Below are 17,707 nucleotides of genomic sequence, written 5' to 3' on the forward strand. Positions count from 1 at the left end.
GCCGGCCAGAGGGAGTAGGTCTCACAAGCTGAGAGGAGTGATGCTGTAGCTGTCCGACATCCACTCTCTTGGAAGGATAGGAGAGAAGTAGGAGAGGACAGAGAGGAGAAATAGAGAGTTTTCAGGAGAGGGAAAGGGATGGTGAGGGAAAAAAGAACAAAGGAGAGGGAGAAAGCGTTGCCTGAATGAGGTTACTAAGGCCCTCAGGGCCAGGTAGGCAGACAAACCAAACGTGGTGATGCTGAAACAAGAGGTTCAGGAGGCCGCTTGCTACCCCCAGGGAATCTGCGTTCAGTGGTCCTGGAGGTGCCCAGAGTCTCTCCTGGGAAGGGGACAATTGTCCCTTCGTGGTTGCCACCAAGTATGTTAACTGACCAGTGTTCTTGGCCTCCTTAATTAGTAGAAATTGATCAGAGGCCAGACAACAAATTCAAGCAAGGCTTTATTGGGGGGAGAGAGAACAAATAACAGGTTCCCTTGCTTGCTCGCTCCCTGAGTGGGGGTGAGTTTGTTCCTTATAAGGGGTGAGGGTAGGAGTGTGTCCAGGGGTCGGGCCAGAGGGATAGATTAGATGGTTTGCCCACCCCTTTGTGGTGCTGTGTGCAGAAGGCATGCACAGTACCCTGCTTTTGCTCCCGACACCCTGCTTTTGCTCCTGGCTCTTCAGAAGTGGCAGTTGGGCTTTTTGGTCTTTCTTGTATTTTGTTGTCCATAATTTTCCCCAGCTGCACACAGTTATTTTTAGTCCCTTATAGTTTCTTTGTATTTTGTTGCTCGACGTTTATCTAGGTGCAAGCATTGCAGCACTGCAGCAAAGGGTCCCAGGCCTGTCTCATACACATGTGTGTGTACACTCATGTGCATGCAGTATTTACACACACACACTGAGCACTGAGGTATAATATAGTATATATGATGTATTTCCAGTTGTGTAAAAAACACAAGGAAAAGAGTATGCATTACATGTGCTTGTGAGATTCAGAGCAGTGGTTGTGTCTAAGGAGAAGAACAATGAGGTTAGAGTATAGACTTATGAGAGAAACTTGGCATTACACACTTTTCTATAACTTTGAATTTTGTACTGTGTGTGTACATTACTAATGAAAAAAACATATTGACTCAAACTTTTAAAAAATGTTTAGCATCTGAAATAAAAATCTGAATTTATACTTGCTAAGCGAGACAGAGCTATGCTTGTAGGATCCAGTCCCTGAAAAGAGCCAGCTGCTGACTTTTATAGGGACTGTATTTGATCCAGTCATTAGAAATACGATTTGACAGCTCTCCTTCCTCCACCAACCATATTCATCGGGCCCCCAAACCTGTTAAAGCTTTCTGTTGTTTTGTAGACCACAGTAAAGCTCTGTGGAAAAGTATCACATAGCCTGGAGTGGAAGCAGGTGGGCCCTTAGGAAAGTAGTGAAGATTTCCAAGGCAGAGGTGATGAAGTTGGCTAAGGTGACACCAGTACAGCAGAGGGGTGGGGTCAATACTAAGAATTTGCGAAAGGATTGAATGTGGAGGGTGAGGGAAGGGAGGAGTCAAGGATATCTCTAAGGTGTTGTTGTTTTTAAATAAACTTTAGTTTTCAGAACAGTTTTAGATTCACAGAAAAATTAAGAAGATAGTACAGAGTTCTGTTATACCCCACACCCAGTTTCCTCTGTCACTAAAACATCTTACATCAGTATGGTGCCTTTGTCACAATTAATGAACCAATACTGTTATATTATTAACTAAAGTCATGCTTTTATTTGGATTTCCTTAGTTTTTACTTAATGTCCTTTTTCAGTTCCAAGATCTCATCCAGGATACTTCTGAGAGACTGAATATAAAAATGGACAATGGCCAGACCACATATAAAAATAGAACTCTGACCTGCAACCTATAGCAACCTGCCCAGGAAGCCAAATAGTAACCCCTGCAGCAATCAGCCCCGAATGGCCAAGAGTTGATTAATAACTGACAGCTTCCAATTTAGGACCAACCAGAGAAAGCCAAATATGTCCTCCTAACCATTCACATAGAATGTTGGGCTTCTAGATAGCTCACCTACAGCTTCCTCATGCCACAGCCTCTAATCAGGGCATACCTGAAGCCTTCCCTTCCTTCCCCTAAAAGCTTTCCTACCCCACTGCCTGCCTTTGAGTCTCTGCCAAACAAAAGTGGTGATGGCTGACTCCTTTGCAAGATCTGAGTAAAGAGCCTTTTCTTGTTCTCCTTTGGGTGGCCTTTGTTTCCGCACCACATTACATTTAGCTGGCGCTGTCTCCTTAGACTCCTCTTGGCTGTAATAGTTTCTCAGACTTTCCTTACTTTTGATGAGCCTGACAGTTCTGAGGAATAGTGGTCAGGGATGTTGTAGAATATATCTTTATTCTCAGCATCCGTCAGGATTATGGGTCTTGGGGAGGAAGACTACAGAGGAAAGTGCCATTTTCATCACATCATATCGAGGGCAGATTCTATCAACATGACTTACCACTGTTGATGTTGACTCTGATCCAAGGTGTTTTTTTACCAGAGCAAATGGAAAAGCAGAATTGCCATTCACTGAGCAGGAAGAGTGTAAGTGGAGTGGGGTTATTTTGGAAACATCAAGAGTTTTAATTAGCCTCCTGATGAGACACCAAGTTAAAGCTATTACATAGTTTAGAGTTTAGGAGAGAATTTATGGTTGCACATATAAATGGGGGAATCTCTGGAATATAGATGTTGTTTAAAGCCATGGACTAGTAACTAAAAATTGGAAAAAGAGGTGCAAGGAATAAGTACTGGATCATTTCAATAGGAAGTTTTACTGCAAATGAAAACAGTATTGGTTTTTACTTTCCCTGTTAAAAATTTTAATCTCTTTTTCCATTATTACTTACTTTAAGTAAAATCTTCTAACAGCTCACCATTAAACTATGATATTTTCTGTGCTATTTTGCAGATGCCCTTTATCAGGTTAAAGATGCCTTCTAATTCTAGTTAACCAAGAGTTATCATGGGGCTTCCCTGGTGGCGCAGTGGTTGAGAATCTGCCTGCTAATGCAGGGGACACGGGTTCGAGCCCTGGTCTGGGAAGATCCCACATGCCACGGAGCAGCTGGGCCCGTGAGCCACAACTACTGAGCCTGCGCATCTGGAGCCTGTGCCCCGCAACGGGAGGGGCCGCGATAGTGAAAGGCCCGCGCACCGCGATGAAGAGCGGTCCCCGCACCGCGATGAAGAGTGGCCCCCACTTGCCGCAACTAGAGAAAGCCCTCGCACGAACCAAAGACCCAACACAGCCAAAAAAAAAAAAAAAAAAAAAAAAAAAAAAAGAGTTATCATGAATAAGAGTTGAACTTTATCAAATGCTTTTTTCCACACTATGGGTGTTATCAGATTCATTTTCTTTTAAAATTTATTAAATCATCAGTACATTCTTCTGAAATGGAACCACTCTTGCATTCCTGGGGGAAAAAACCTAGTTAATCACAATGTATATCAATATCATCATCATCATCATCATTGTATCCTCCTCAGTTCCATCTTCTAACATTACATCTAGACATTTCATCTATGTTGGTAAGTACAATGTCTTATCAATTTCTTTTCTTGTGTTGTTAGGAAGCCAACCATAATTAGCATACAGTACGGAAATCACTTAGCTATCCTTCACTTGTCAGGGGAAGAAATTGAAGCTCAGAGAAGGTAACTCCAGAGTTGTGTTGCTAATTAATGGCAGTATTAGATTTCTAAGCTAGTGCATTTTCCACCTTATCCTGATGACCTGCTCAGCAGCAGTTCTAAGAGAAGTGCAAGTGGGAAGACACCAAATGGCTGTGTACATGCAGTTGGATTGGTATGTGGTATGTGAACTGGAGTCATTAATCTCCTAGGCTGTCTTCCCAAAATTTCAATTCTAAGCCTTAGAGAAAATGCTGAATTGCCAAAAGAATGAATACAAGTTCTGAGTTTTAAACATTGCTTGAAAATGAATGTGCTTGTAAGAACAACTGTGCTATATTTCCTTTTCTTTTCTAAACTATGATGTAAAACCTAGAGGGGAAAAGTGGAGTGTTCTGTAAATCCAAAGACTTGAGAATCAATACTACAGGTATAAATATTTAGGAGTTATTATGCTTTGGGAACAGTTAGTTAAAATTATGCAAACTAAACTTTGTAAGAAAAAAAAAGTCTAGAAAAAAATTAGAAATCTTTGTAATATGTTACTGCATATTATCAGTGTGTTTTTTGTTTTTGTTCTTGTTTTTGCCAGAGAACTCATTTCAGTTGCATGGTTTCCTGTTCAAAGTAAAATTTCAAATTTTCCAAAGGAAGCATATTTGCTCAGCCACCTAAATGATTATTTTTAGCAAAATCATATTTAGGGGAGAAAAAAAAAGATGATTATAAGTACTTTTTGAAATGTGTATTCTACACATGGATCTTCATAGAAAGTTCAAATCAATTCAGAAAAGTTCATAGAATACTCACTCTATATAAACATTTGTTTTTTAAATTAAGTTTTATTGGATTATAGTTGATTTACAATGTTGTGTTAGTTGCTGCTGTACAGCAAAGTGAATCAGTTATACATATACATATATCCACTCTTTTTTAGATTCTATTCCCATATAGGTCATTAAAGAGTACTGAGTAGAGTTCCCTGTGCTATACAGTAGGTCCTTATTAGTTATCTATTTTATATATAGTAGTGTGTATATGTCAATCCCAATCTCCCAATTTATCCCTCCCCCTCTTACCATAAGTTTGTTTTCTACATCTGTAACTCTATTTCTGTTTTGTAAATAGGCTCATTTGTACCATTTTTTTAGAGTCCACATATAAGTGATATCATATGATGTTTGTCTTTCTTTGTCTGACTTACTTCACTTAGTATGATAATCTCGAGGTCCATCCACGTTGCTGCAAATGGCATTATTTCATTCTTTATTTATGGCTGAGTAATATGCCATTGTATATATGTGCCACATCTTCTTTATCCATTCATCTGTCGATGGACATTTAGGTCGCTTCCATGTCCTGGCTATTGTAAATAGTGCTGCAATGAACATTGGGGTACATGTACCTTTTCAAATTATGTTTTTCTCTGGATATATGCCCAGGAGTGGGATTGCTGGATCATACGGTAGCTCTATTTTTAGTTTTTTAAGGAGCCTCCATACTGTTCTCCACAGTGGCTGTACCAATTTACATTCCCACCAACAGTGTAGGAGGGTTCCCTTTTCTCCAAACCCTCTCCAGCATTTACTGTTTGTAGGTTTTTAAAAAAAAATTTTTATTGGAGTATAGTTGATTTACAATATTGTGTTAGTTTCTGCTGTACAGCAAAGTGAATCAGTTATATGTATCCATATACATATATCCACTCTTTTTTAGATTCTTTTCCCATATAGGCCATTACAGAGTATTGAGTAGAGTTCTCTGTGCTATAAAGTATGTCTTTATTAGTTATCTATTTTATATATAGTAGTGTGTATACATCCATCCCAATCTCCCAATTTATCCCTCCCCCCCCTTACTGCCTGGTAACCATAAGTGTGTTTTCTACATCTGTAACTCTATTTTTGTTTTGTAGATAAGTTCATTTGTACCATTTTTTTTTTAGATTCCACATATAAGCGATATCATATGATATTTGTCTTTCTTGCTTGTAGATTGTTTGATGATGGCCATTCTGACTGGCATGAGGTGATACCTCATTGTAGTTTTGATTTGCATTTCTCTAATAATTAGTGATGTTGAGCATCTTTTCATGTGCTTTTTAGCCATCTGTATGTATTCTTTGGAGAAATGTCTAATTAGATCTTCCGCCCATTTTTTGATAGGGTTGTTTGTTTTTTTGATATTGAGCTGCATGAGCTGTTTGTATATTTTGGAGATTAATCCCTTGTCAATTGATTTGTTTGCAAATATTTTCTCCCATTCTGAAGGTTGTCTTTTTGTCTTGTTTATGGTTTCCTCTGCTGTGCAAAAGCTTTTAGGTTTAATTAGGTCCCATTTGTTTATTTTTGTTTTTATTTTCATTACTCTAAGAGGTGGATCGAAAAAGATCTTGCTGCGACTTATGTTAAAGAGTGTTCTGCCTATGTTTTCCTCTAAAAGTGTTATAGTATCCAGCCTTACATTTAGGTCTTTAACCTATTTTGAGTTTATTTTTGTATATGGTGTTATAGAATGTTCTGATTTCATTCTTTTACATGTAGCTGTCCAGTTTTCCCAGCACCACTTATTGAAGAGACTGTCTTTTCTCCATTGTATATTCTTGCCTCTTTTGTCATAGATTAGGTGACCATAGGTGCTTGGGTTTATCTGTGGACTTTCTATCCTGTTCCATTGATCTATATTTCTGTTTTTGTGCCAGTACCATACATACTACAAAGCTACAGTCATCAAAATAGTATAGTCTGAAGTCAGGGAGCCTGATTCCTCCAGCTCTGTTTTCCTTTCTCAAGATTGCTTTGGCTGTTGGGGGTTTAACACCTACCATTCTGAAAGTCTTCCAAAAAATTGCAGAGGAAGGAATACTTCCAAGCTCACTCTATGAGGCCACCATCACCCTGAAACCAAAACCAGACAAAGATATCACACAAAAAAAGAAAATTACAGTCCAATATCACTGATGAACATAGATACAAAAATCCTCAACAAAATACTAGCAAACCAAATCCAACAACACATTAAAAGGATCATACACCATGATTTATCCCAGGGATACAGGATTCTTGAACATAGTAAATCAATCAATGTGATACACCATATTAACAAGTGGAAGGATAAAAACCATATGATCATCTCAATAGATGCAGAAAAAGTTTTTGACAAACTTTAACACCCATTTATGATAAAAACTCTCCAGAAAGTGTACATAGAGGGAATATACCTTAACATGATAAAGGCCATATATGACAAACCCACAGCAAACATTATTTTCAATGGTGAAAAACTGAAAGCATTTCCTCTAAGGTCAGGAACAAGATAAGGATGTCCACTCTCTCCACTTTTATTCAACATAGTTTTGGAAGTCCTAGCCACAGCAATCAGAGAAGAAAAAGAAATAAAAGGAATCCAGGTTGGAAAAGAAGAAGTAAAAACGTCACTGTCTGCAGATAACATGTCACTCTATGTAAACATTTGAATATATTGGGATTTTAAAGACAAAGTTATTGCCATCAAGGAGCTTATAAATGAACAGTGACTATAGACAAAACCAACAAAAATGCAATGCATGAAGGTTTATAATGGAAGAAAACTTTGAACTGGTCCTTGAAAAATGAGGATTCCTCATTTGGTGGAAAGGGAAAAGGCATTTCAGGCAGAGGGACTGATCAGAACAAAGGCACATGGTTTCAGGAGGGGGCATATCCTTGAGGCTGGTGCCTGGAGAATATGGAGGAAGATGCAGGAAGAGGAGAAGAGTCTAGAAAATAAGGATAAGTTGAGTTTTTAAGATTTTATCATGCAGGCAATGAGGAGTCAGAGTGTTTTTATAAATGCATATTTTAGAACGATAGGTTAGTTTTTTGAAGCAAACTGCAGTGGACTCTGGTAATGATGATTACGTGTGTTCAGGCGAGGAGCAGGTACTGACATTTCCACACTGTAACTCACATGTGCAAAGAGAGTAACTCCTTAATAGCTCTGTAACTAGGATGAGCACAAGATTTATTGTCCAAACTGGAACACTTTTGAGAGTAAAAGGTGGGTGCTTTTAATAATTATGCTGAGAATATGGCAGTAAATTGGGAGTGTCCTGGGCAAATCAAGAGGTTGGGTCACTCTGTTTAAAACTAAACTAAATTTTCTGTCATTGAAAACAAACAAAGAAGCATATAAAAACTTTATTTGGAAATTACAACTCAGACTCACCTAAATAAAAATCTTTTTGGTTTAAAACAGTCATTGTCAGGTGAATATTTAGGCAATTTAAAAGTCATAGACTATATAGAGACTATTACCTCTAACACTTATCTAGAGAATACTGTGATTTAGGCACTGTTCTAAGCACTTCACACATATTAATTTATTCAATCCACAAGTAAAAAAACTATGAGGTAAGGGGCTTCCCTGGTGGTGCAGTGGTTAAGAATCCGCCTGCCAATGCAGGGGACACGGGTTTGGGCCCTGGTCCAGGAAGATCCCACATGCCACGGAGCAACTAAGCCTGTGAGCCACAACTATGGAGCCCGCGTGCCACAGCTACTGAAGCCCACGCACCTAGAGCCCCTGCTCCACAACAAGAGAAGCCACCACAATAAGAAGCCCTCACACCACAACGAAGAGTAGCCCCTGCACACCACAACTAGAGAAAGCCCACGCGCAGCAACGAAGACGTACGCAGCCAAAAATAAAATAAATAAAAAAAACCCCAAAAACCAAAAAACAACAACAACAAAACTATGAGGTAAGTATTAGTATAATTCTCATTCTATAGGTGAAAAAATCAAGACACAGTGAGTTTAAGTGACATGCCCAAGGCTAGCTGTTGACCTAGCAGGTGTAGAGTCAGGATTCAAACCCAGGGCATCTGGTACCAATATCTGTGTCATAATCTACACTACATTGCCTCTCAGACTCTCAGTCATGGATTGCTTTCCTCCTAAAGTTGAATTCCAGATAAGCAATGAATAATTTCTTAGTACAGGTATGTCCCATGCAGTGGTTGGGACAACCATCCTCCTCCTTCCTAGGTGCCAAAGAAACTTAACATCTCCTCTTTGCAGGAGTTGGATGTGGGTATGAGCCCCTGATCTCTATGCATGAGCCGGTCCCCTTGACACATCTGCTGAAGTGTCCTTTCTGGTTGTATCTCACTGACTGTTCTCTCAGCAGAGCCCATGGTCTCTCAATCGGATTCAGCTCCGCCTCTAGTCCCGGTTATGCTGGAGATGCTCAGAGCCTCAGCCTGGTCTCTTCTCCACCTGCAGATAAACACATCAATATTCATATGAATAGTACAAACTTTATGGACTGTTTTAAGACTATTTAAGAATAGATCTATTAACTACAAATTGAGCTGAAAAAAGCCTCAAGTGGGAAATAATTTTGTTTGCCTCTGGTTTTGAGCAATAAAAGCAAAATTCCACTATAGCACTGTAGCTCAGAAATGAACTCTATTATGTGTTAGAAACTTCCTATACAAAAAAATTTGATGAGTTCTGCTAGCTAAAACCAAAAAACCTAAGTAGGTCTGTCATTAAGCTATAATCTTCCATTGACTCCCCTCAATGCCCTCCGTCTAAGAACATATCTTCGTACCACACCACCCCAAAAGCAGGCAAGAATCTGGGGTATAGCTGAAGAATTCTGGGTTCTAATTCCAGGCCTACACACAATTCTCAGACCCTTAGTTTTCTTATTTCTTACATTGGAATAATAATAATACCTGCCACACAAAGTTGTTTTGAAGTTTAAATGAGATGTGATGAGTAAATCAATTTATAAATGCAATTCAAGGTTAACTTCAAAACCTATTTTATAATCCTGCTTATTTGGTTGACTCCTGTTTCTCATGACCCACGTAAGTGGGTAGAACAGTGTTCTTCACAAAAAGATGCGTCCACTTGGAACTTGTGAATAGGACCTTATTTAGAAATAGGGTCTAGATACTCAAGGATCTTGAGATGAGATTATTGTGGATTTAGGGTGGGCCCTAAATGCAGTGACAGGCATGTTTATAAAAGAAAGGCAGAGGGAGATTTGAGACACAGAGACACAGGAGAGGAGGCCATGTGGACATAAAGGCAGAAATTGGAGTTAGGCTGGCACAAGCCAAAGAACATCTGGCTCCCCTGAAGCTAGAAGAGGCAAGGAAGGATGCTGTCCTAGAGCCTTCAGAGAGGCCCTGCTGACCCTTGAGTTTGGACTTCTGTTCTCTAGAACTGTGTGAGAATAAATTTCTGTTGCTTTTAGCCAACCAGTTGCGGTAATTTTTTTTGGCAGTCTGAGGAAACTAATACAGCCGCATCCAATCGATCAGTAAATCATGACAGCTTAACCTTCAAAGTATGTCCACACCATATACCCGCTCTACCCTCATCCCATTAGTTACTCTAAGGCACCATCACCTCATTATGATCACTCTGCTTTAGTCTTTGCACCTGCCTACAGTCCACACAGCAATCAGAATGATTTAAAACTGAAGTCAAGTCTTGTCCCTCCTCTGCTCAAAACCTTCCACCTGCTTCTCATTTCTCTCAGAATATAACCCAAAGGCCTTAAGATGGCCTACAAGGCTGGCTACGATTTGGCCCGGCTATCTCTCTGACCTCATTTCTTACCACCCTCTCAGTCCCGATTTCCTTCTTGTTCTGCAAATGTGCCAGTCACCCTCCCTCAGAGCCTTTGCATGCTCTTCCTTCTGTTCAGAGAACCACAGGGCTGCTTCTTTATGATCTCTACTCAAATCGCACCTCCTCAGAGAAGCCTTGCACATCTGTCCTATCCAAAGTGGCCTACCCCAATTATTGTCAATAATAATCACCCTATTGACTTTCCTCAAAGTGCCCCTCACAAACAGTACTTAGTTCGTTTATTTTCCTGCTCATAGCCTGCCTCTCCTGTGAGAAGATCTGCCTCTCCCTCAGTGTAAGGATCTTGTCTGTCTTGTTCATTGCTACATTTCCAGTACTGACGCTCAGCACATTGCAGCCACTAATAAATATTTGTTGAATGAATGAAGAAAGGAACAGTTCTTATAGCTATTAAGGGTGTAGACCAAAGAGGATAGAGATGGTAACTATTTTCAACACCAACCCAAACAGCACTTTCTGGAGAGTAACCGAGACAGCCATCTACACACATTCTCAGTGGGTGGGATAAGAGTCACTGCCAAAGGGAACAACCCACTGCAGCTGCAAATCATTTTGTCTGAAGTTAGGGCATAGTTAAATAGTATTAACACTTCAGTGAGGTATTGGTATTTTTAAATGCTTTCAGCTGTCAAGTCTGGGATATTATATTAATGCTAAATCTACAAATGAGTTCCTGAAGGAATTTGGGAACAATAAAAACAAGTTTTTCATGTGTTTACCGGTCAGTTTAAAAAGTGCTTTCATATGTCATTTTAACTCTGTTACCTGCTTGATTAGAGATGGCAAACAATATTATTCCTATCTTACAGATGGAATATGGAGACTTAGGGAGAATAAGTGACCTGTACAAGGTCCCATGACTGCTCAAGTGGCATTAGGGCACTCCTGGACCTAAACAGGACTTCTGATTGCAAATTCTTTATATTCCTCCATTGAACTCTATTCATTGATTTATTTAGTGTACATTATTGAGCACCGACTTTCAGTAACTGTTTTAAGTGCAGCACGTAAGGTTAAGAAAGTGGATAATCTTTGGTTTTCCATTAAAAAAAAAAAGAATGTGTAATACATGAACTTTGGGGGGGAAATCAGCATGGTAGCTGCCACCATTATATCTCTCTTGCTTGATGCAACCGCTATTATCTGGAAATCTTTGAAAATACATAGGATAAGTCTCCTGTTTCTGGAGCGAGGTCCTTCCTGGAGGCTGGGACTGGACTGGACGACCCGGGCTGGTTCATCGTCATCCCCGTGGGCGGCCACGGCACAGAATAAGTGAGCTACACCCGGTAGCAAGGGTTCCATTCTCGCGTACGGAGGTTGCGGCGTGGAAAGCTAGGCAGTCCTGCTAGAGAATGTTCCTAGAGCTGGGCAGCACCCAGCCCTGCAGGCAGGAGGATCTTTGACCCCAAGTACTCCAGCAGGTTTAATTTGCGGCCACGGGTCGGGACTCCGGGCGAGCGAGACGGGGCGGGGCGCGGGGCGGGGCGGGGCGGGGCGGGGCGGTGCGCGGCCGACGTGGCAGCGCAGGGACGTGCACCTACGGTGGCCATCTTGGAGGCGGGGGTGCGCGCGGCCAGCTCTTGCCTGCATCTTGCTCGTCTTCTCGTAGTCCTGCAGCTCAGCCGTTCTAGTCCCCACTTTTCACTGCCACGCAGACACTCTTTCCGGCCCGCAGGTGAGCGTCAGCCTGGCGGTAACGCGGGTGCATGCGGGCGGCCGGATGGGACGCGGGCTCCCAAACCGGCGCCCAGGGGTGCCGTGGTGCGAGGTGGGCGGGCCGGCAGGCGCCCCGAGAGCGAGGGTAGTTTGGGAGCTCTGCCGTCGTGCATTCCGGGCGCGGGCCGTGGGTGCATGCAGGGTTCAGGGTGTGCCTCGAGAGGCGAGCCGTTCTCGCCGCGGCTTACACGGTGGGTGCGGCCCGGGGGTCTTATCCGGCACTTTGCTCCAGTTCCGGGACCGACGCCGGCGCCCCGGGCTGTTTGGCTCCACCTTCCACCGCGCTGGCCGGAGGGGAGAGACCGAGGCAGGAGCCCATTGACCTTAGCTCGGCCCAGCCCTTCTTGGAGACGTGGCAGAGCTTGCGGGGAGGCCGCTACCGCCTGGGAGACTCCTAGGTCAACAAATGGGGACGGGCAATGGGATGTAGCTTCCTTTCCCGTGGGTTCCCCCATCGGTGCCTAGCGCCGCTCCAGAGGGCTTTTGCACTCCGCTGTCTCTTTGTTCGTTCCTGGGAACTGCTTCGGGCAAGTTTGCCGGATAGCCCGTGCTCTAAATTGGCAGAATTTGTCCAATCCAAGGGAGTTTTTGTCATTCGAAGTAGTTATTTTAAGAGACAACATGTACATTTCTGCGAACGTGACACATTTTGGCATTCCCGTCTTTTCCCTGTACAGCTGCTATTTTGTCAGTGAACATTTATGGAAGTTATTTTGGGATAAGAAGTGGGAATGCAGAGACAAAACTCAGACCTTCCTGCAGCAGTGCTCACTAAAGGGTAGTAGAGACTATCTTTTGAACCGGTAATCAACAATAATAATCGCTTTCAACGAGCTTTTACGTTTATCAAACCTTCATTATTCCATTTCTTGTATCTTTATAAGTAGCCACCTACTTTTTAACTGAAGAACCAAGACACAAGCAAATTGGAAGATCAGGGTCGGTCCAGAGACTGAGGACTCAATTTTCCAAGCCATTTCCATCACTTTTTCTTTAATGCTGATACATTAATATACTTTTTGTGTCGAGAATGAGCACTAGAACCTTTACCAACTCTGACACTTTGCTGTTACTTTTATCACAGGAGCTTTTCTTTAGTAGAAGGTATTATGTTTATGCATCCAAAATTTACCCAATATTGTCATTAAGCCAATTCTCAAATCATATGGCTTTTAAAGACAGAAATTGACCAATTATTCCATTTTATGGGTTGTATTCATTGTACAGGTTCTTTTGCAAATGCATTCATTAATATTTATCTTTAAATATGACTTCTACTAATTACTATGAGAATTGGTAGCATCTGTAGGAGGAAGATGAATAACCAGTGGAGAAATGAGATGAAGAAAAGAGGTAGCTTTGTCAGGGAGTGATAAAGTCCCCAGAAGGCCATTCTGTCCCTGATTATCTTCGTCTGTAAGTATTTAATGAAAGGGTTTTGCTTCCCTGGATACCTGTTTTCTACTTACTGACATAGATCTTTCCTCTAAATTCACAACAAAACTTTTTTTTTTTTTTTTTTTTTTTTTTTAAATTTTTTTTTTTTTTAATTTATGTATTTATTTATGACGTGTTGGGTCTTCGTTTCTGTGCGAGGGCTTTCTCTAGTTGCGGCAAGTGGGGGCCACTCTTCATCGCGGTGCGCGGGCCTCTCACCATCGCGGCCTCTCTTGTTGCGGAGCACAGGCTCCAGACGCGCAGGCTCAGTAATTGTGGCTCACGGGCCTAGTTGCTCCGCAGCATGTGGGATCTTCCCAGACCAGGGCTCGAACCCGTGTCCCCTGCATTAGCAGGCAGATTCTCAACCACTGCGCCACCAGGGAAGCCCCCACAACAAAACTTTTTGAAAGTGTTGTACATATTTGCTTCACCTCACACCTCAGTCCAGTTGAAATTGGCTTCTATCCCCACTATCCCCACTCCTTCTATGGAAACGGCTCTCACTAAGTTTTATCTCCAATTTGGCAAATCCATTGACTTTTTCATATATTATCCTATTTGTCTTTTCTGTAGCATTTGATACTGTTGCCCATTCCTACCTTGAAACACTCTGGCTTTTGGACACCACAGCCTCCTGGTTTTCTTCCTGTCTTTCTGGTCTTTCATTCTTCTCTGCAGGCTTTTTTTTTTCTCCTGGGCTCTTCTTCAAGGGTTCGTTGGGCCATCTTCTTTTTTCTCTTGGTCTTCTCAGATAATCTTTTTTCAGCACATGACTCTTAGAGACTATCAGTAAACTGATGAAGCCCACATTTATGTGGTTTCTGAGCTGCAGACCAAGTCAACGGTACTTGGACGTTTCAAGGAGCTTGAACTTAGCATGTGCAGTATTAAATACTGCATAATCCCTCCTCTCCCAAGATGTCAGACATACACCTTGACCTCCTCCAGTGTTCCCTGCCTTACTGAATGGCACCACCATCTCTCCAGTTGTGCAAGTCATGCCTCTCCCCCTCCTGGACCCCATATCCAGTCTATCACTGAGTGTTAACCACCTAACATTTCTTGAGTCCATCCACTCTCTCCATCTCCACTATCATCACCTTAGTCTGGGGCCAGATAACTCTTTCTTGTGGGGGCCATCCTATGCATTGTAGGATTTTTAACAGTATCCCCAGTCTTTACGTACTAGATGCCAGTAATACCCCCTAGTTCTGACAACCAAATATGTCTCCAGACATTGCCAAAGGACCCTTGGGGGGGAGAGGGGCAGAATCACCCTCCTCCACTCCCCATTTGAGAATCACTAACCTAGGATGTTATTTGAACTACTTCTATATCTTTCTTAATGGTCTCTCTGCATCTACTCTGACTGCCCTGTGGCACAAACTGCATACTGTGGTCAGAGGAGTTTTTCCAGAACACAAATATGAATTGCCAAAAGCCGGAATCAGCCTAAATGTCCTTCAACAAATAAATGGATAAGCAAACAGTGGTACAACTATAAAATGGAATACTATTCAGCAATAAAGAACCAACCATTGATATATCCAACAACTTGGATGGATCTTAAGAGCATTCTGTTGAGTGAAAAAAGCCAATCTCAAAAAGTTGTGTGCTGTATGATTCTATTTATGTAACATTCATGAAATGAGAAAATGGTAGAGAACAGTTGGTTGCCAGAGCTTATGGTTGATGAGAGGGTGTGACCAAGGAGCAGCATGTGGGAGTTTCTTTGGGGTGATGGAACAGTTCTGTGTCCTGATTGTGGTGGTAGCTACATGAGTCAGTGCATATGATGAAACTTCATAGAACTACACATACACACACACACACACACACACGTGAATGTAAAAACAGGTGAAATCCAAATGAGGTCTGTAGTTCAGTTACTCGCGTTGTACCAATGTTAATTTCCTGGGTTTTATCACCGTAGTCTAGTTACGTAGGATGCCATCATTGGCAGAAACTGGGTTTAAGGTACTCATGAAGTCTGCTCTATTTTGGCATCTTCTTGTGAATCTGAAATTTCTTCAAAAAAGTGAAAAGACCCAGTATGTCATTCCCAGTTTGAATGTCCCACAGTGACTTTCTGTTCTTAAAAGACCCAACTCTTTAATTTGGCTTATACGTCTCAGCACAGTCTGAGCTCCTGTCTGTGTCTCTGGTCCTCATTATTCCTTTCTGCTTTTTGCTGCGTGCGTTTTCTTGAATGTGTCAATGTCCCTCAGCCTTCCAGGGCCTTTATACCTTCTCTATATTCACTTTTTCTGGCATGTGCCCTCTTTAGCTCCTTTCCCTTGCCTAATTAAATTCTGATTGTCCCTCAGATCTCAGCTTATATGTGACTTCCTTGGGGAACCCTTTTCTGTCCGCAAGTCAAAACCGTATTCCCAGCGAGCAGAATTGTCCTTGCTCTCAGAGCACATCATTCAGGCTGTGGTTCGTTGTATGTTGCTCTTATTGTTTGACTGTCTTCCAGACTAGACTTTAAGTATCCCGTTTGTTTTGCTTACACTGTATTTCCAGAGGCACCAGTACAGTGCTTGGCAAGTGGTTGACTGTCACTGAATATTTGTTAAATGAGTAAAAACTTCAAAAACTTATTTGGTAGGTTTAGAAGTTTTGATTTTATACTTGAGGCAGGCTTGAAAATTTGTAATTTTTAAGGAAGTTTTCCCACATTTTGTAACCCATTTTTGACTGTTAGGTCGAAATGCTATCTAGTGGCATTTTTGCTACAGTTAACTTTTCTAAAACCCGAGACATATCATTTAGCCATTATGGGGCACATTTTAGAATGTAAACTAAGAAAACCTGGGAATCGAGCACAGTAAAGAATTTTTTTTACTGTTAACAGGAGTAGCCCGCATACACTGCTTAATGAGGAGAGAGGAAGTGTTTCAAGAATACTTTAAGTAATTTATTTTTATTTTAAAAGTAATAGTGACTGGAATCTAGATATAAATCTACCATGCATTCATGTGGCAGAAATTAAATTAGTAATTTACTGTTTGAAATATATTGGGTAATTAATTACTTAGTTAACATAAAATTATTTCTCAGTAATGGAGTAGGTGTATGAAAATGTCTCAGATTGTTTGCACATTAAATATTCTCACAGACTATTTTCTTAGGAATTTTGACAAACCCTTCACCTGGAGATAAGTGGCATTATAAACAGTAAAGACAGACATCTGTCTGTTGATTATTTTAAAAAACTATTCTCTAACTATACAAGGTTTAAAAATATACTTTTTATTACTGTGTAATATTTATTACATTTTAATATTTTTACAGTTTTACCGTAATTGAAGAAAAATGATGGAAGAGAGTGGAATAGAGACAACACCACCTGGGACTCCTCCACCAAGTTCAGCGGGACTGGCTGTCGCTGCCGCAGCGGCACAGCCGTCTTCCCCCCCAGCCCCTTTAGGTACGTGCAGTTGTCTAGAGTCAGTATGTTTTGAGGATAGTCAAGATACTGTCATCTTTTCTCAGAGTCATTTAAAAAAGGCATAGAGGCAGACCTCAGAGATACTGTGAGTTCAGTTCCAGACCACTGCAATAAAGTTAATATTGCAATAAAGTGAGGCACATGAATTCTTTTGTTTTCCAGTGCATATAAAAATTATGGTTACACTATACTGTAGTCTATTAAGTGTGCAATATATTATGTCTAAAAAAAGAATGTGCGTGCCTTAAGTAAAAACTTTGCTAAAGTATTGCTTAAAAATGCTGACCATCATCTGAGCTTTTAGCGAGTTGTAATCTTTTTGCGTTAGTAACATCAAAGATCACGGATCACCGTAACAAATATAATAATAATGAAAAAGTTTGAAATGTTGTGAGAGTTACCAGAATGTCACACAGAGACACGAAGAACAAATGCTGTTGGGAAAAATGGTGCTGATAGACTTGCTTGACACAAGGGTTGCCACAACCCTTCAATTTGTAAAGCGGAGCAAAATAAAATGAGGTGTGCCTGTATATTAAAAATTCTGTAATCTTTGCCAGGATGAAGGGAGATAGCCTTTTTTAATTTAAGCCCGAAGACAGAAAACATATGTTTTGCTTTATCTTAACTTTCGTTCTTTATGTTCATACTGACTAGAAATCATCTTTGTTATGACAGAGATATCCTAAAAAGTATGTGTTAGCTTTGTCTAATGTTCTGTGACTTTGTGGTGATTAACCTTCTGACCAAAGTTTGAGCCTTAAATTGTGAGGTTTTATGCTTATAT

General features: G+C 41.1%; 1 protein-coding gene and 1 long non-coding RNA gene across 2 annotated transcripts in view; one reads left to right on the forward strand and one right to left on the reverse strand.

Moving 5' to 3' along the window:
- Positions 1–6,968: 6,968 nt before the first annotated feature.
- LOC118892940 lies at positions 6,969–17,611 on the reverse strand. Its single transcript, XR_005019377.1, has 3 exons — positions 17,597–17,611; positions 16,655–16,660; positions 6,969–7,116 (listed from the first exon to the last, which is right to left on the reverse strand). It is a non-coding gene; the product is annotated as an uncharacterized LOC118892940 (long non-coding RNA).
- The window catches only part of PRRC1 (proline rich coiled-coil 1), a 44,809-nt gene continuing 38,943 nt past the window's right edge, over positions 11,842–17,707 (forward strand). The window contains exons 1-2 of the mRNA XM_036848008.1: positions 11,842–11,985; positions 16,764–16,899. Of these exons, the coding sequence (XP_036703903.1) occupies positions 16,785–16,899 (115 nt within the window). The 5' untranslated portion in view covers positions 11,842–11,985; positions 16,764–16,784. The remainder of the gene's footprint in view (positions 11,986–16,763; positions 16,900–17,707) is intronic.

This window comes from Balaenoptera musculus, chromosome 3, assembly GCF_009873245.2.
Source record: "Balaenoptera musculus isolate JJ_BM4_2016_0621 chromosome 3, mBalMus1.pri.v3, whole genome shotgun sequence".
NCBI classification, from domain to species: Eukaryota; Metazoa; Chordata; class Mammalia; order Artiodactyla; family Balaenopteridae; genus Balaenoptera; species Balaenoptera musculus.